The 13,714-nt window shown below is 39.5% G+C and overlaps 1 protein-coding gene across 2 annotated transcripts in view; it reads right to left on the bottom strand.

Moving 5' to 3' along the window:
- Positions 1–443: 443 nt before the first annotated feature.
- Positions 444–13,714, bottom strand: part of LOC131077998 (ribosome biogenesis protein slx9) — a 51,023-nt gene continuing 37,752 nt past the window's right edge. Inside the window, exons 5-8 of one of the 2 annotated variants that reach the window (XM_058015616.2) lie at positions 12,951–13,000; positions 1,373–1,512; positions 998–1,235; positions 444–909 (exon numbers count right to left, since the gene is read on the bottom strand). In XM_058015616.2, coding sequence (XP_057871599.2) covers positions 1,022–1,235; positions 1,373–1,512; positions 12,951–13,000 — 404 coding nt within the window. In that variant the 3' untranslated portion in view covers positions 444–909; positions 998–1,021. Of the gene's footprint in view, positions 1,236–1,372; positions 1,513–12,950; positions 13,001–13,714 lie in introns of both variants that reach the window. The other variant, XM_058015615.2, reaches the window with a different exon arrangement.

Raw genomic sequence — 13,714 nt, 5'->3', positions numbered from 1 at the left:
AAAGTACTTGTATATCAGGCTACAATCTAACCTAGTACAAATACAAATCGAATATATCCAAATATTTATAAATAATGTTGTTAAATTAAAGATTAAGTTGCTGTGATAGAGAAGACATCTGTCCTACATAATGGATGTTACTTGTTCTGAAAGAAGGGAACATTGTACACTCCATTAAACAACTATAAGGCAAACGAAAGAACAATCCCCTTTTAAGGAATCACTGCCACTTTTGAACTGTGAGTGACTCTAAGAATGTGCAGCGGTAGTCCGTGTCTGTTCAACTGTCTGTTAGTCTTAGACTGTTCTCCAGAGCTCTGTTGTCTACTAGCCTCAGCCTTTCTGCTGTATTCTATTCACTATAATCTTTTAATCTTATTTCATTTTAAATAAAAAACCACAATATGCTCCATACATGCAAGGCATCTTTAGAATGTGCAGCATTAGATGAAATAATAATTGTGTTGAAAATTAGAGCAAATGGTCTCACATTAGCATGTAGGTATACAAATTTAAGATACTCAAAATAAGATGTTCTGGACATAAATTACAACCCCTAAAAAATATAGGTAGATACAAAACCGTATTGCATGCACTCTAAATATAAAGGGCTAGGCTTTCAAACTCAACCCCATGCACCATGGCAGGTATAGCTCCAAACAATTTATTAAAATTCAGCTGCCAAAACCAGTTCTACAAAACATGCTTCTACTCCAGCCCTACCCAGGGATGTGCATGGAGGTGATGTTACTCCATTCAGATTGAACAAGTCATAATTGATCCTCAAAATCATGACTATTTTTTAACTGCAAAACCTAGTATTACTTCTTTCACATTAACAAGTTAGCAATGATCCTCAGAAAACATAATCAGATATGTTTCATTTCTGCAAAATCAAATTCTCGTTACCTGAAAATTAAAAAGCATTTCATTTTTCTTCATAAAATACCAACTCAATTAGCAGAGTTAAAATCAAAACACAATATTTGAAATGCACCTTCCACTTAGAGGGAGGCAACAGTTACTGGTATGTATCCATTGCCTGTGCAGTGCCAATTGATTGTGGCCTCTTCTTCTTTTTAGAGATTTTTCCCTTATTAGCACGTTTAGACTTGGCTTCAGTTTTTATCTGTCGCCCAAGAGTATTTTCAAGGTGTTGTTGAATGGCAGAGAAGGGATCTGAATGAAACACTGGATGTGCCAGCACAGCTGCCAATTGCTTGGTTTCCTTTACTCTGTAGAGAATAAATGCCTAGATAAGTCAAAAAATTAGCAATATTTTAACGTGTCATACAGTATATTCATGGTATATTATTGGTTTCAGACTTTCAGTTGTAAAGAAAGTTGAGGGTTATTACTAAATCCAGCTTACACAAGCTTTTGACGAGACTTGCAGTTCAGCTTGGTACTTGTGGCAACAGATTTTGGGTCCCTAAATGAAGGGAGAGTTTCGGCAAGACATGACAGGTCCTTTAATGTTTGACCTGATTTGTTCCTGTGTCTGCGACTCTTCTGCAACAAGAGGAAATGAAACTTATTATTGTTTTTTGAATGCCATACAGAGGACCTTGCATGTCAAGATGACTAAGACCAGACCAAACTGTCCATAAAATATTAAATTGGAGAAACAAAGATTTGCAGTAAATCTTCAATGACACAAAATGTTGAGTGTTCTCAAGAAATCTCCAATTCAATCTGGAAATCAAATCAAATAGAACTATCAGAAAGATCATTGTCTTTTCCCACTCAAAACAAATCGCTTTTTTATTTGAGATTTGTAGTAATGCAGATGGCCTCACATGTAACGATGACCAAGAGAAGACTAAACTTGTGTCCATAGATACCAGAACCTAGAAACAAGCAGCCATCTTATTCCAGCTGCAAACTTTCAATGAAAAAAATAATTCCAACGTTCTCAGGTATATCTCATTCATTTTGAAAGGAAAACTGATTAGAGCAATTATCAAACAAGTGATTGTTTTTCTAAATCGAAAACAAAGGGCATTTGGAAGTATGGAAATGTAGAATTTTAGAAAAGAGAGGGGGGAGTATTTGTATTCGTCAACTATAATAATGAAGGGAACAAGCAGAGTCTTTGAAGACTAGCGCAACAAAACATAATATCAATTTTCTTACCACAATTCAAATTGGTGGTATGCTTAAATCTTCGAAGGACCCACTTGAGGTAGAATTGTTGTGAGAATTATCACATTGACTTATGTGTGTCTAGACCTATATCAGACGAATTAAGAGAGCTACAAAAAAAAATGAGGAACACTGCTCAGATATCATTTAAGACCATCAAAAGCTCAGAATTAACAGAATGTGTGCATGTTTCTTCTAACGACATTTGTATAGAATGCAGAAATCTTGGTAAGGGAAGAGCTCTCCATGAAGAGAATACTAAGAAAAGCCATTATCACTTGGATATGACTCATGACCACATCAAAAGCTCTTCTTGGACAGAACATATGCATGTTTCTTCTTAAGACATTTTTTTTGAAAAAGCAAAATACTTTAATGAAAAAATAAATATTGTTTTTATGGAGAAACTGATCATAGAATTAAGTATTTGAACTCACTACCTGCAAAAACAATATAACTCATTTGAAAAGGTGATTTATTTATGCCTTAACAGGTGCATGTGTGAAGTCAAACTTGGCAATTACAAATTTTGCTAGAAACCTGGTACCCTGAAAAAAACCATAATTTTGTTCAAAACCTTGTACATTAAAATGCAAAAACTAGAGCTTTCCTTGAAACCTGGTAGCCTCATAAAAATGGAAAAACTACTGAAGGTTGATGACTGAAAACCTGGTTACAGACTTCTAAATGAACAAAACTCTGTTGGTGGGATCAAATTGCGGCAAAGCAAGGTAAAAAGGTCATTCAGTTTCAAAGTGCAGGATCTGCAAGTGTAGAAGCAAAACAAGGAGGATTGCCATACAATATTATGTGAAAAAAAAAACTCACAAGCAAAATAAATTATAAGACAACAGTCAACAAGTGTTGAAATTGTGCATCAAAAAAATTGCCAAAAATCCACAAATTCAAATGCCTGAAAAGTCTCACTTGGTTTCCCCAAGGGTTGAACTTGGCAACTAAGATTTAGGCAAAAAATAGGAAGGTGGGAATGGAAGAATTTGTTATTTAACAAGGATTCGCATTAGCTAAGCTCATAGCTGGAATAGGCTAGTGCAGAATGCCATGATAAAGGAGCAAAGCAGATACTCTCTCAAAGTTCTGAGTTCAAATAAGTTATCCATGAAACAAAGTTCACACTAAGAAAGCTATCAATGGTTGTAAGAAAGTCATCTTATTCTACTTTCTGAATACAAAAGTCATATTTACTTCTATTGGCATTACCCTAAAGTTGCTCCATTGCACAGACAATGTATGTACACGTAGCAAATGATAAACAAAGTCTGCTTTGCAAAAATTGAGCTCAGATTTACTACTGTTGCTCATTTTGAGTCTAAAAGTTAACAATAGAGAAACTTGACAGAATTATAAAGAATTTGACAAATTGTTGTTAGTTGGAATGTCTCTTGTTTTGAAAATTCTCTGAAAATTCTCAAAATTAAGATTGCATCTTTTTCCACCGATCAAAAAAAAAGATTGCATATTTTTCCTATGCATGTATTTATGTAGCAATGAGTTTCTGTGTGAAGAACCTATCTAAAGACATTTTATCTACAGCTCAGAAAGCCAATCTTTCACTGGCTACCATATGATATTATGAACTGTTACATGGAAAAGACTCTGTAGTTGGCATAAACTGTTTATTGTTATATTTGATAATATTTGTTATCTACCAAAGTAATAATTATTTGTATTAAGTGGGTTGTCACTCTTAGGTAGTTATGTGTCAGTTGGTCGACGGTTGTATACCTCTCGGCAACCGTTGGGTCCTTTAAATATGTTGTGTACCGCCAAGGAAGGTAGTAAGGTATAGTCAGGTGAATTGTAATCCTTGGCCCTGGTCTTCTTCTCTATAATAATTGCATGTGCGAATAAAGATATATTTTACTGCTGTGTCTAGCATGCATTGTCATGTTCATTATTATTTCTTGTATTTAAATTATCAGATATATTAACAAACATTTTGGAGTCGTTGCCTTAAAAGAAATTGGGTCAGCCTTGAGTGATTCATGCCCATAGACCCCAATAAAGGTGAGAAGAGGCTACAAGGTGGTCGAGACCAAGCAATTAGGTGATTATCCGATCCTCGACCGAAGGGAGCACAGGGACAAGTAAAAGCCTGGAAGTACCCGGAGTGTTGGAGCCGGACATGTACAGGATGTGCGCGTGGTCGAGCGTGCAAGGAAAGCACCGGAATGTAGTGGTCGAAACAGTCCCCAGGTCCGGCACACAAGGGAGTAAGCAGGTGAAACCAATTTGCAAGAACTTGTCCCTCGTCGAGGAACCAAGAATAAGGGGGCCGGAGCCAAAGACTCCTTTGGTACCTTCCGAGTGAAAACAATGATGAACACCCAGGAGAAGCAAAAACTCCCTAAATTTACAAGGGATGGATCGGAGGATCCCGTATGGCATTGTAAGACATGTATAACGATATGGGAGGCAAGTGGCCAAGATGACAACGATAATTGGCTAAAGGCATTTCCCGCGACCCTTCAAGGAATTGCTATTGACTGGTACACAGATCGAGATGCTAAGGACCAGTCTAGGTGGAGCGAACTAAAGAAGGCATTCGAAGAGGAGTTCAAACTCTTGAGGGATGACAACGAGATCGTGGCCAAAATCTATGATACCAAGCAAGGGAAAAATGAGTGTACACACTTACAACCGTAGACTCAAAGAACTGTTGAACAAGATGGAGAACCAGCCAGCCGATGGGTTGAAGAAGTGGCGGTTCACTGAGGGATTGATACCCTCGTTGCGCAAGAAGATGAAAGTAGTGCCTCCGTCCTCATACACTGATGCTTACAATCAAGTGATGGATATCGAGAGTGAAAACAAAACCTCCTCTCGAGGGAAGAGGAAGACCAACGATGACGAGACCACCGAAGGTAGTAGTGACGAATAATCCAAAATCGTACGAGCCCTCCGACAAGATATGGTGAGAATGATGAAAGAATTGAAGGCCAAGAAAGGAACCAATAAAGTAACGAACTATGGTGTATTAAATGCAAAAACGAGGGGCACACAAAAGGTAATTGTCCTAGAAATATGTTTTGTGAGATTTGCCTAGTGCTCGGGCATTCAGTCAAGGAGTGCCCATACAATTTGAAGACGAGAAGTACACAAGTACTCTTCACATAGGGAGAGTCCACTCTATCGGAACCACATAATGCATCGCCAAGTAGTTATCGAGGGTGAAATCAAATACAGTATGACTCAAAAGGATGTCCTATCATATAATGTCGAAAATGTAGTGAATGGGGACACTTTGCGAGAGACTACCAAAATAAGAAGACAACATACAGCTATTGTGCAAATGGTCTAGACCCGAGATCATGAAGACACCAACTGCTCGAAGCAAAAGAGTATTAATATGCTAGATGTAGAGGAACAAAACAAGGCAATTCTGGCAATCACGAGAGCACAGAGGAAGAAGACGATGTACCCAGAGGCTTGTATGAAGAAGGAACGACTCTAAGAAGCCACAGCCAACGTAGAACAAGTGTTGGCGATTGAACGAGTAACCTCCAATGGAACTTGTTGATGTATTTTTTATGCACATGCGAACACAGAATAAAATACCTAAAGGTACCTTATCCTCTCTTGAACAAAGTTTCTCGACTGTTGAAGATCTCACTGAAGGATCAGTCGGAGTAACTCCAAGGTTCTGATATGTAGGTTCTCTACGTGTGGATAAGCTCTTGCAGTATGATGTGATTTTGCTGGAATCACAAGGGGACTTACATTCGACGACCTAAATGTCTGATTTGCTTTGGATATTGCTGGAAAGTGAGATTTTACTGGTCCTAGACTTTTAAAAAAAGGAAAAAGGAGAAGGGTTGAAACAGGATCTATTTCTAATACTAAGAATGTAAGAGCATGAATGACCTTTGATGAAATTCTAACTAAGTCTTGCTTTGACATCCCAAGACCATCTCCACAAGGTTAGTGTGATCTTCTGAGGGAAGCTTTATGATGTTCAGATCACCGCTACAGGCATGGACACCATCAGGCTAATGCATATCAATGAAGAAGCGACAATTGAAGTTAAGCTTAAGCTGAATGATTCCAGTTGACTACACAAGGCAAGTCTGCAATCAACAAACTGCTAGTAGTATGGATATACAAATTTCACCATCGATCATACATATTTCTTCCACTCATCTAATAACATGAAATCAAATTTGAGAAGTATGGAGACCATGCAAATTGTTGAATCAACCCATAGAATTCACCATTTCTTCAATGAAGTTTACAAGTCCTTTACAACAACATCTTGGCAACAATATTTGCCTTCTCTTTCTACTCTACTCTAACTATTTCCTATTCTCTGACTATTCACTATTATCTATTCTCAATCAACCCACCATTAACCTTTACAAATGAGGAGTCAGGGCTTATATAGAGAAACCCTTTACAAATAGACGGCTCTGATTGATTTAGAATCAATGGCTAGGATTACAAGATAGAAACCCTAATTAGGGTTTGTTACAACAAACTTCCTTAGCCAATTAGAAAATTACATTCCAAGGGTGAGGACCAATAGGAAGCAGGGGTAGGTGCCTCGAAGTTTGTGTCATCCCCGATGAGTCAGGTACATTGAATCTGGTCATGTTGAGGTGGACCAATCCGACTGGAGGAGTGATGACTGGGATGCCACCTTGTCTGATACTTGTAACTTGGTTGATGTTGAATTTGATGATGCTGAGAAGCTAACTTTGATTAACTTTTCTAAGACTATCTGCTTCTTCAACGGACCCTTGCAGTGACCTTATTTGATTTTCCTCTGTCTTTGACATGATGGATGGCTAGTGTACCTTTCCTAGAAATGCTGGCAACGACTTTCATTGTCATCTTGTGGTTCCTTAGTGTGGCAAAGTGAAGGTTTTGGAGGTAGCTGGCAATTCCTTGAACACCTTGAGTCTTCCCTTTTGCCGGTGGAACGTCCTTGACGATGATGGATTGGAATTGGTCGTCCTTGATGATGATGGACTGGAAGAGGTCGTCCTTGATGATGCTGGATTGGAAGTGGTCATCCTTGATGATGCTAGACTGGAAGTGGTCGTCCTTGCCTTGGCCTGGTTTTCTCCATCTGCAAAATAAACCAAAAGGTGATTTAAGTACATATGACATTTCATTTCAACAAAGCATTTTCCACCTTAAATCATCAACAAGAAGACTTCAAAATAAAATTCGCTCAAAATCCTTCACAGGGACAGGCCCTATAAGAATTTCGCCCTGGACTCTTTGGAAGGGTCAGGAGCAAATTTTGCATTCCAGGATAATTCTATCACTTGTTTACTCCAAAATTCCTCCCAAGGCAAACATATGATAGCTTTCCTTCCTCCAAAGCCTAGGGATCCATGCTTTGACCTTTATCATGAGCAAGTTAGGTGAAATTGAGAGTTTCACCCTGGACCCTTTGGAAGGGTCAGGAGCGAATTTCTTGATCATGGACAAAACACTCGCTTCTTTCACTCACAACCCCTTCTAAGACATGCTTGTGGCAATCTTTAAGCCCAATCTACCTTGATCACTGTCTTGGTCTAGCACAAATTTGGAAGAAAAAGGACATTTGGTGAATTTCGCCCTGGACCCTTTGGAAGGGTCAGGAACGAAATTCATGATTTGCTTGTTTTCCTTCACCAAGGTCTATCTTTTTCACTTTCTATACTTGGACTCTTATCCTTGGATCCTTCTCCCATGTTTGCAACATTTTGTTTGACTTCAAAATGACCAAAAAAGAAAATTTCGCTAGAAATCATGGCTAGGGACAGGACCTATAATGGATTTCGCCCTGGACCCTTTGGAAGGGTCGGGAGCGAATTTCTTCCTCTAGCCCAAAATCATCATTTTTGGAGACAACAATCCATTCAAGGGCAATCTCAAGGGCTTCTACCATCTTTCTCTAGGCCTGGCTTGGCACAAATATGAAAGGAATAGGTGGATTTTAGAATTTCGCTCTGGACCCTTTGGAAGGGTCAGGAGCGAAATTCATGATTTGAGCTTATTTTCTCATTCTCCCAACTCTAATCCACCTCCAAGACCAAGGATACATCGCCTCACTCCTATCTAGGCCATAAAAACCAAAAAACTTAACTTGATTTGCAAGGAAAATAGATGATCCTAGGAATTTTGCTCTCGACCCTTTGGAAGGGTCAGGAGCGAAATTCTTGATTTGGCTCAATTCCTTCATGTTCACAGATCACTAGCAACTCAAAGTTTTGCTCAAGGACTTCTCCAATCTTACCCCATCCTAACCCACACTTGACTTAGCATAAAATTGAGAAAAAAGGGTGGTTTTGGGGAATTTCGCTCTGGACCCTCTGGAAGGGTTAGGAGCGAAATTCAAGATTAGGACACAATTCCATCTCCTTCTTCCCTTTCTACGCCATGATTCTCACCTTTGGACTCCTTCCTCATGAAGACAACACTTGTTTGACCCCCAAGAAGGCCTGGAAGGAGAAATTCGCTCAAGACCATGGCCAAGGACAGGACCCATTTGGATTTCGCTCTGGACCCTATGGAAGGGTCAGGAGCGAAATTCATGTCCTAGCTCTAAATCATCATTGTTGATGGCAAAAAAACCAACTCCAAGGCATGCCTAGGGATCCTTCTAAGCTCTATTCATCTTTATCCATGCTTAGCTTGACACAAAATGAAACGAAAAGGTGGATTTTAGGAATTTCGCTCTGGACCCTTTGGAAGGGTCAGGAGCGAAATTTCATTCTTGGACAAAAACCCTCACATTTCAATGCTTTCAATCACTTCCTTAGGCAAGAACATGTCCAAACTTTCACAATATGCCTTAGAAACTAAGATCCTGGTCTAAACAAGGAAGAAATGGGTGCCATCTAGGAATTTCGCTCTGGACCCTTTGGAAGGGTCAGGAGCGAAAATCATGTTCTAGGCCAAAATCCTTCACATTCTCACATTCCATCACTTCAAAACTAGAATGTTGGTCTAAACAAGGGAGAAAATGAGGTTTATAAGGATTTTCGCTCTGGACCCTTTGGAAGGGTCAAGAGTGAAATTCCTTCTTTAGGCTAATTTCCATCATTTTGTAGTCTTAAACCTCCTCTCCAAGGCAAACATGCATCCAAGTCTCCTCAACTATGCCTTAGAAATCCAAAACTTGGCCATGTGAAAGAGCAAAATAGAGGAAAAGGTGAATTTCGCTCTGGACTCTTTGGAAGGGTCAGGAGCGAAATTCCCCTTTTGAGCTAATTTCTTACTTATTTTCTCCTCTTCCTTCATTAGGCCTCCTTCCATCACGATCACATGAATTTGCTCTTCAAGTTGACATCTAGCCTAAGAATTTGGTGAAAAATAGGGTTTTACATGAATTTCGCTCTGGACCCTTTGGAAGGGTCAGGAGCGAAATTCCTCCTTGAGCTCAAGTCTTGGCTTCATTTTCACTTTTCTTCATTTACACAAGTGCTTTTACCTTCATTCAAACCTAGGAAAGGATTAGCTCAGAGCTTGGGTCGAGGTGGAGTGTCTTGTGGAGAAATTCGCTCTAGACCCTTTGGAAGGGTCAAGAGTGAAATTTGACATTTTGGTCTCTCCATTAGGATTCATGTATGGAATATAACATTTAAGTCAAGATCAGGAAGACATTCCAGACTTAGCCAAATTTCAAGGCATTTGAAGATCAGGATGACATTCCAGACTTAGCCACTCACCAACTTGACCTAGCTCACACCTTCAAGGATGATACTCACTCACCAAGCAAGACACAATTAGCAACAAGAGCAAAACCAGGCCCTAAGGAAGACTCTCAAAGAAACCCTAATTCTGGGGCCTCGTGGACTCACCCTGGCTCAAACAGGGCCTGCCATCCTAGTGATCGCTCTGGCAACACTCAACATGCAAAGGCTAACAGACAAACCCTAAAAACCTAGAAAGCAAACCCCAGAAAGCAAAAAAGTAGGGGTCCCCATTTGTAATGGGGCGATGTGTGAATACGTCACAACAAAACTGTAGGTACATCAATGCAAGAGTGTCAGAGAAGAACATAGTTTGGCAAGTGCTACGGACAACCATACCCATCAAGGTGGCAAACCTTCTTCAAACTATGTCGCAACTGAGAATGGAAATTGCCAACACAATTAGTGACGACACAATCATCCAAAAACAATGTAAGCCACAAGAGGAGCAATTGATGATAAAACCACCACCCAAAGGGAATGAGACTAATGATCCATGTTGTTGATTGTGAGCATCGAGAGGAAGCCGGTTGTTGTCGAGATGGAAATAATGGGCCAAAAGTTGGCAAACACCATCGTCGACGGGGGCTCGAGAGTTAATGTGCTGCTGGAGGACACTTGGAAATGTCTAGGGAAGTCAACACTCTGGTTGCCGACCTTCCACTTGGTAGGTGCCGACCAACACGACATCGAGTCGTTGGGAACATTGATGTCACAAAAAGTAATGATTGGGACAACAAATTTTCTTGGACATTGTAGTCATCCCATTACAGAAGAAGGCGTACAATGCACTCCTTGGGAGGGGATGGTTGATTACTGCCAAGGCAAATCATAATTGGAAGCGAAACACACTCTCGATCGAGAGTAATGAGAGGAAGCATGTCATTGCCTTGAGGAACCAGGGGGTGAGTGAAGAACTGGCATCCTCCGACTCAGAGTCCGAGGGTGGAGAGTTAGATATGGACAAAGGGAGGAAAGGCATGGAACCCAACGATGTAGGGGTGCTAGAACTAGAAGATTGCTCTGAAGGTGAAATGAGTTCCCTGAATGGACTATTCCACTAGCAAATGGAGGACTACGAGGTATTTTCACCAACACGTAATTTTCTTGAAGCTACAACTCTTGGTGAAGAGCAACCAATGAAAGCATATAAAGCTATGAAGGATACATCTGACAGTACGAAGAGCAGAATATGTAATGTGGAGTGTACACGTACTTATGAAGGAAAATCAACATCACAAGAAATTTATGGAGAAACTCATACTCCAAACTTCCTTGTACGATAGTTTCAAGTTGCACCCATACGACAATTTCATTTTGCACCTGTACGATATTGTGTACAACAATTCAGGTTGCACCCGTACAACGATCTCCTTTCGCACCTATACGGCGACATTGTATACAACATCTTGCACCTGTATGGCGACATTGTATGCAACATCTTGCACCCATACAAACTCCTTACTATTTTGCACCATGGCAACTTGTTTTATTCTACACTGTACGACAATTTTCCGTCATACGACAACATTTTGTTCTTCCTATACGACACATCTTTGGCCACTCCATACGGTGGTGGCATGTAAACGTACGGTCACGTCCATTGAATTTGGTATGGCAAGGTGGTCATTTCCACACAGAGCAAGTTGTTCCCAACCTCGTAAAGTAGTTTGGCATCTTGGCCCCTTGGCATCTACATGTATAGCATTCCCTTGGCATTTGTCCCATACAGCATAACTATCTCGTACGACATTCATCATGTACGACATTTTTCGTACAGCAGCTTGAGCTCACACATCAATTCGTACTTCCGTCATATGATGTACGACTCTCTTCACAACAATCTGTCTTCCTCGTACAATGTATAGACTGCACGACGGAATTCAGTTTGGTCGTACGATGTACAAATCCTCCCACTTGGCAAATGGACCTTGGTAACATCCTTGTCGTATGTTGTAAGGCATAGACCACACATGATATTCTTCAACTCTACCGTAAGGCATCCAGGCTAGACACCTCGTATGATGCTCTTCAACTCTATCGTAAGGCGTACGGAAGCACTCAGCGGCACGCCCATCAGTTTTGTTGTATGGTGTGCCGAGGACAATTTTGGTTTTGTCATACGGTGTTTGGTAGCCCTACATCAAGCGGTTCGTACGAGTAAGGGGTCTAGTACATTGTGTGAGTCACTTGGCAGCAGCACAACGGCACTTTGGTAGGAATGTAGTGTGGTTAGGTCATTGGTGGTAGCTACAACATCATAAGTTTCGTTCTCGAAGGCATCCATAGCTTCTACATCATAAGTTTGACATGGACCTCCATTTTCCGGCTTCATCAACAATGTTTCTGGCATCTTAAAAAATCACAAAAATCATGTGCATGATAGAGTTCCGGGGCCCCACAAGGGACGCTGACCCTCAACGCCGCAAGGAGCGCTTCCCCCAAACCCCCATTTGATTTGGCAAGTACACTACAAGTTGGGGTTGTCCAATCCAGGTCATTGTCTATCATTAGTCTTCTCGAATATTACTTGATGTTTACTTGTCGTCTGGAAGACGACTTTTTCTTATGGGGGGGATGATGTAGTTGGCATAAACTGCTTATTGTTATATTTAATAATATTTGTTATCTACCCAAGTATTAATTATTTGTATTAAGTGGGTTGTCACTCTCGGGTAGTTATGTGTCGGTTGGTTGATGGTTGTGTACCTCTCAGCAACCATCGGGTCCTTTACATTTTTTGTGTACCGCCAAGGAAGGTAGTACGGTATAGTTGGGTGAATTGTAATCCTTGGCCGACCATCTCTGGTTTTCTTCTCTGCAATAATTGCATGTGCGAATAAAGATATATTTTACTGTTGTGTCCGATATGCATTTCCATGTACATTATTATTTTCTATATTTAATTTATCAGATATACCAGCAAACAGACTAGATTTCTTTAAGACTACCCAATCAGAGTCAACCTATAGAAAAAAACACCATTTTGAAGGGATTCCCCCCTCCCCTCTACTTGTTTATGATTGTGTGCATGCAATTTTCCAATAACTTGAAAAACAATATAGAAAGAATATGGTACAAATGAATCACTAATAATACCTTAGCAATGGTCCGTTTAGCACTCAAAGTTTGTTGGTTCTCTTGCAATTCTGAAGCCAAATTTGACAAAAGTTAAAAAAGATTAGTTTATTTTCCTTGCAAACTTACACAAAAATCAAGTTGATGAAACAAAGTAATGCAGAGTGGTGATCAATTCTTACATATCCAGATTTCCAAGTCAGAACATAAAACTAGGTAGCAAAGTACATTTGAAAAATACAAGCTTTTTATTATGGTTTTACAGCTTTGCCTCAAGAGAAACTATTAGAATAATATCTGCATATTTACTTATTTAATGGTCAATAATATATTTTTAGTTTGTTTAAGTTAGTTTAGATAGTTTCTAGATTTACTTCTGTTTACGATTGCTTCTCATGGAAACATCGTCTTTGTAACTGGCTATATGTTCTTCGACATTTCATTAATCTATTATCCAATTACCTGAACTTGGTATCAGAGTGGGATTCTTTTTTTGCAAATTTTTAGAAGAATTTCATGGGCATTCCTGAATCTTTAATTCGAAGTTTTTTTTCTAAAATTCATGGGTACAGAAACAAGTAGAAGCTATAAAAAAACATAGGTTCATGGTATGGATTTTTGAATGCAAGGAATCTTGATTACTTTTGGTTTAAATATCAATTGAAATAAACAAAATTTTCAACCAGTCAACATACAATTTTTAAATTTATGATAAGCAAATGGCATTGATAGCTGAACAATACTAAAGATTAGGATTATCATAAATAGATCACTTTGATCAGCAA

This window comes from Cryptomeria japonica, chromosome 5 (genome assembly GCF_030272615.1).
Source record: "Cryptomeria japonica chromosome 5, Sugi_1.0, whole genome shotgun sequence".
NCBI classification, from domain to species: Eukaryota; Viridiplantae; Streptophyta; class Pinopsida; order Cupressales; family Cupressaceae; genus Cryptomeria; species Cryptomeria japonica.
This window is presented reverse-complemented; position numbering and strand designations above follow the sequence as displayed.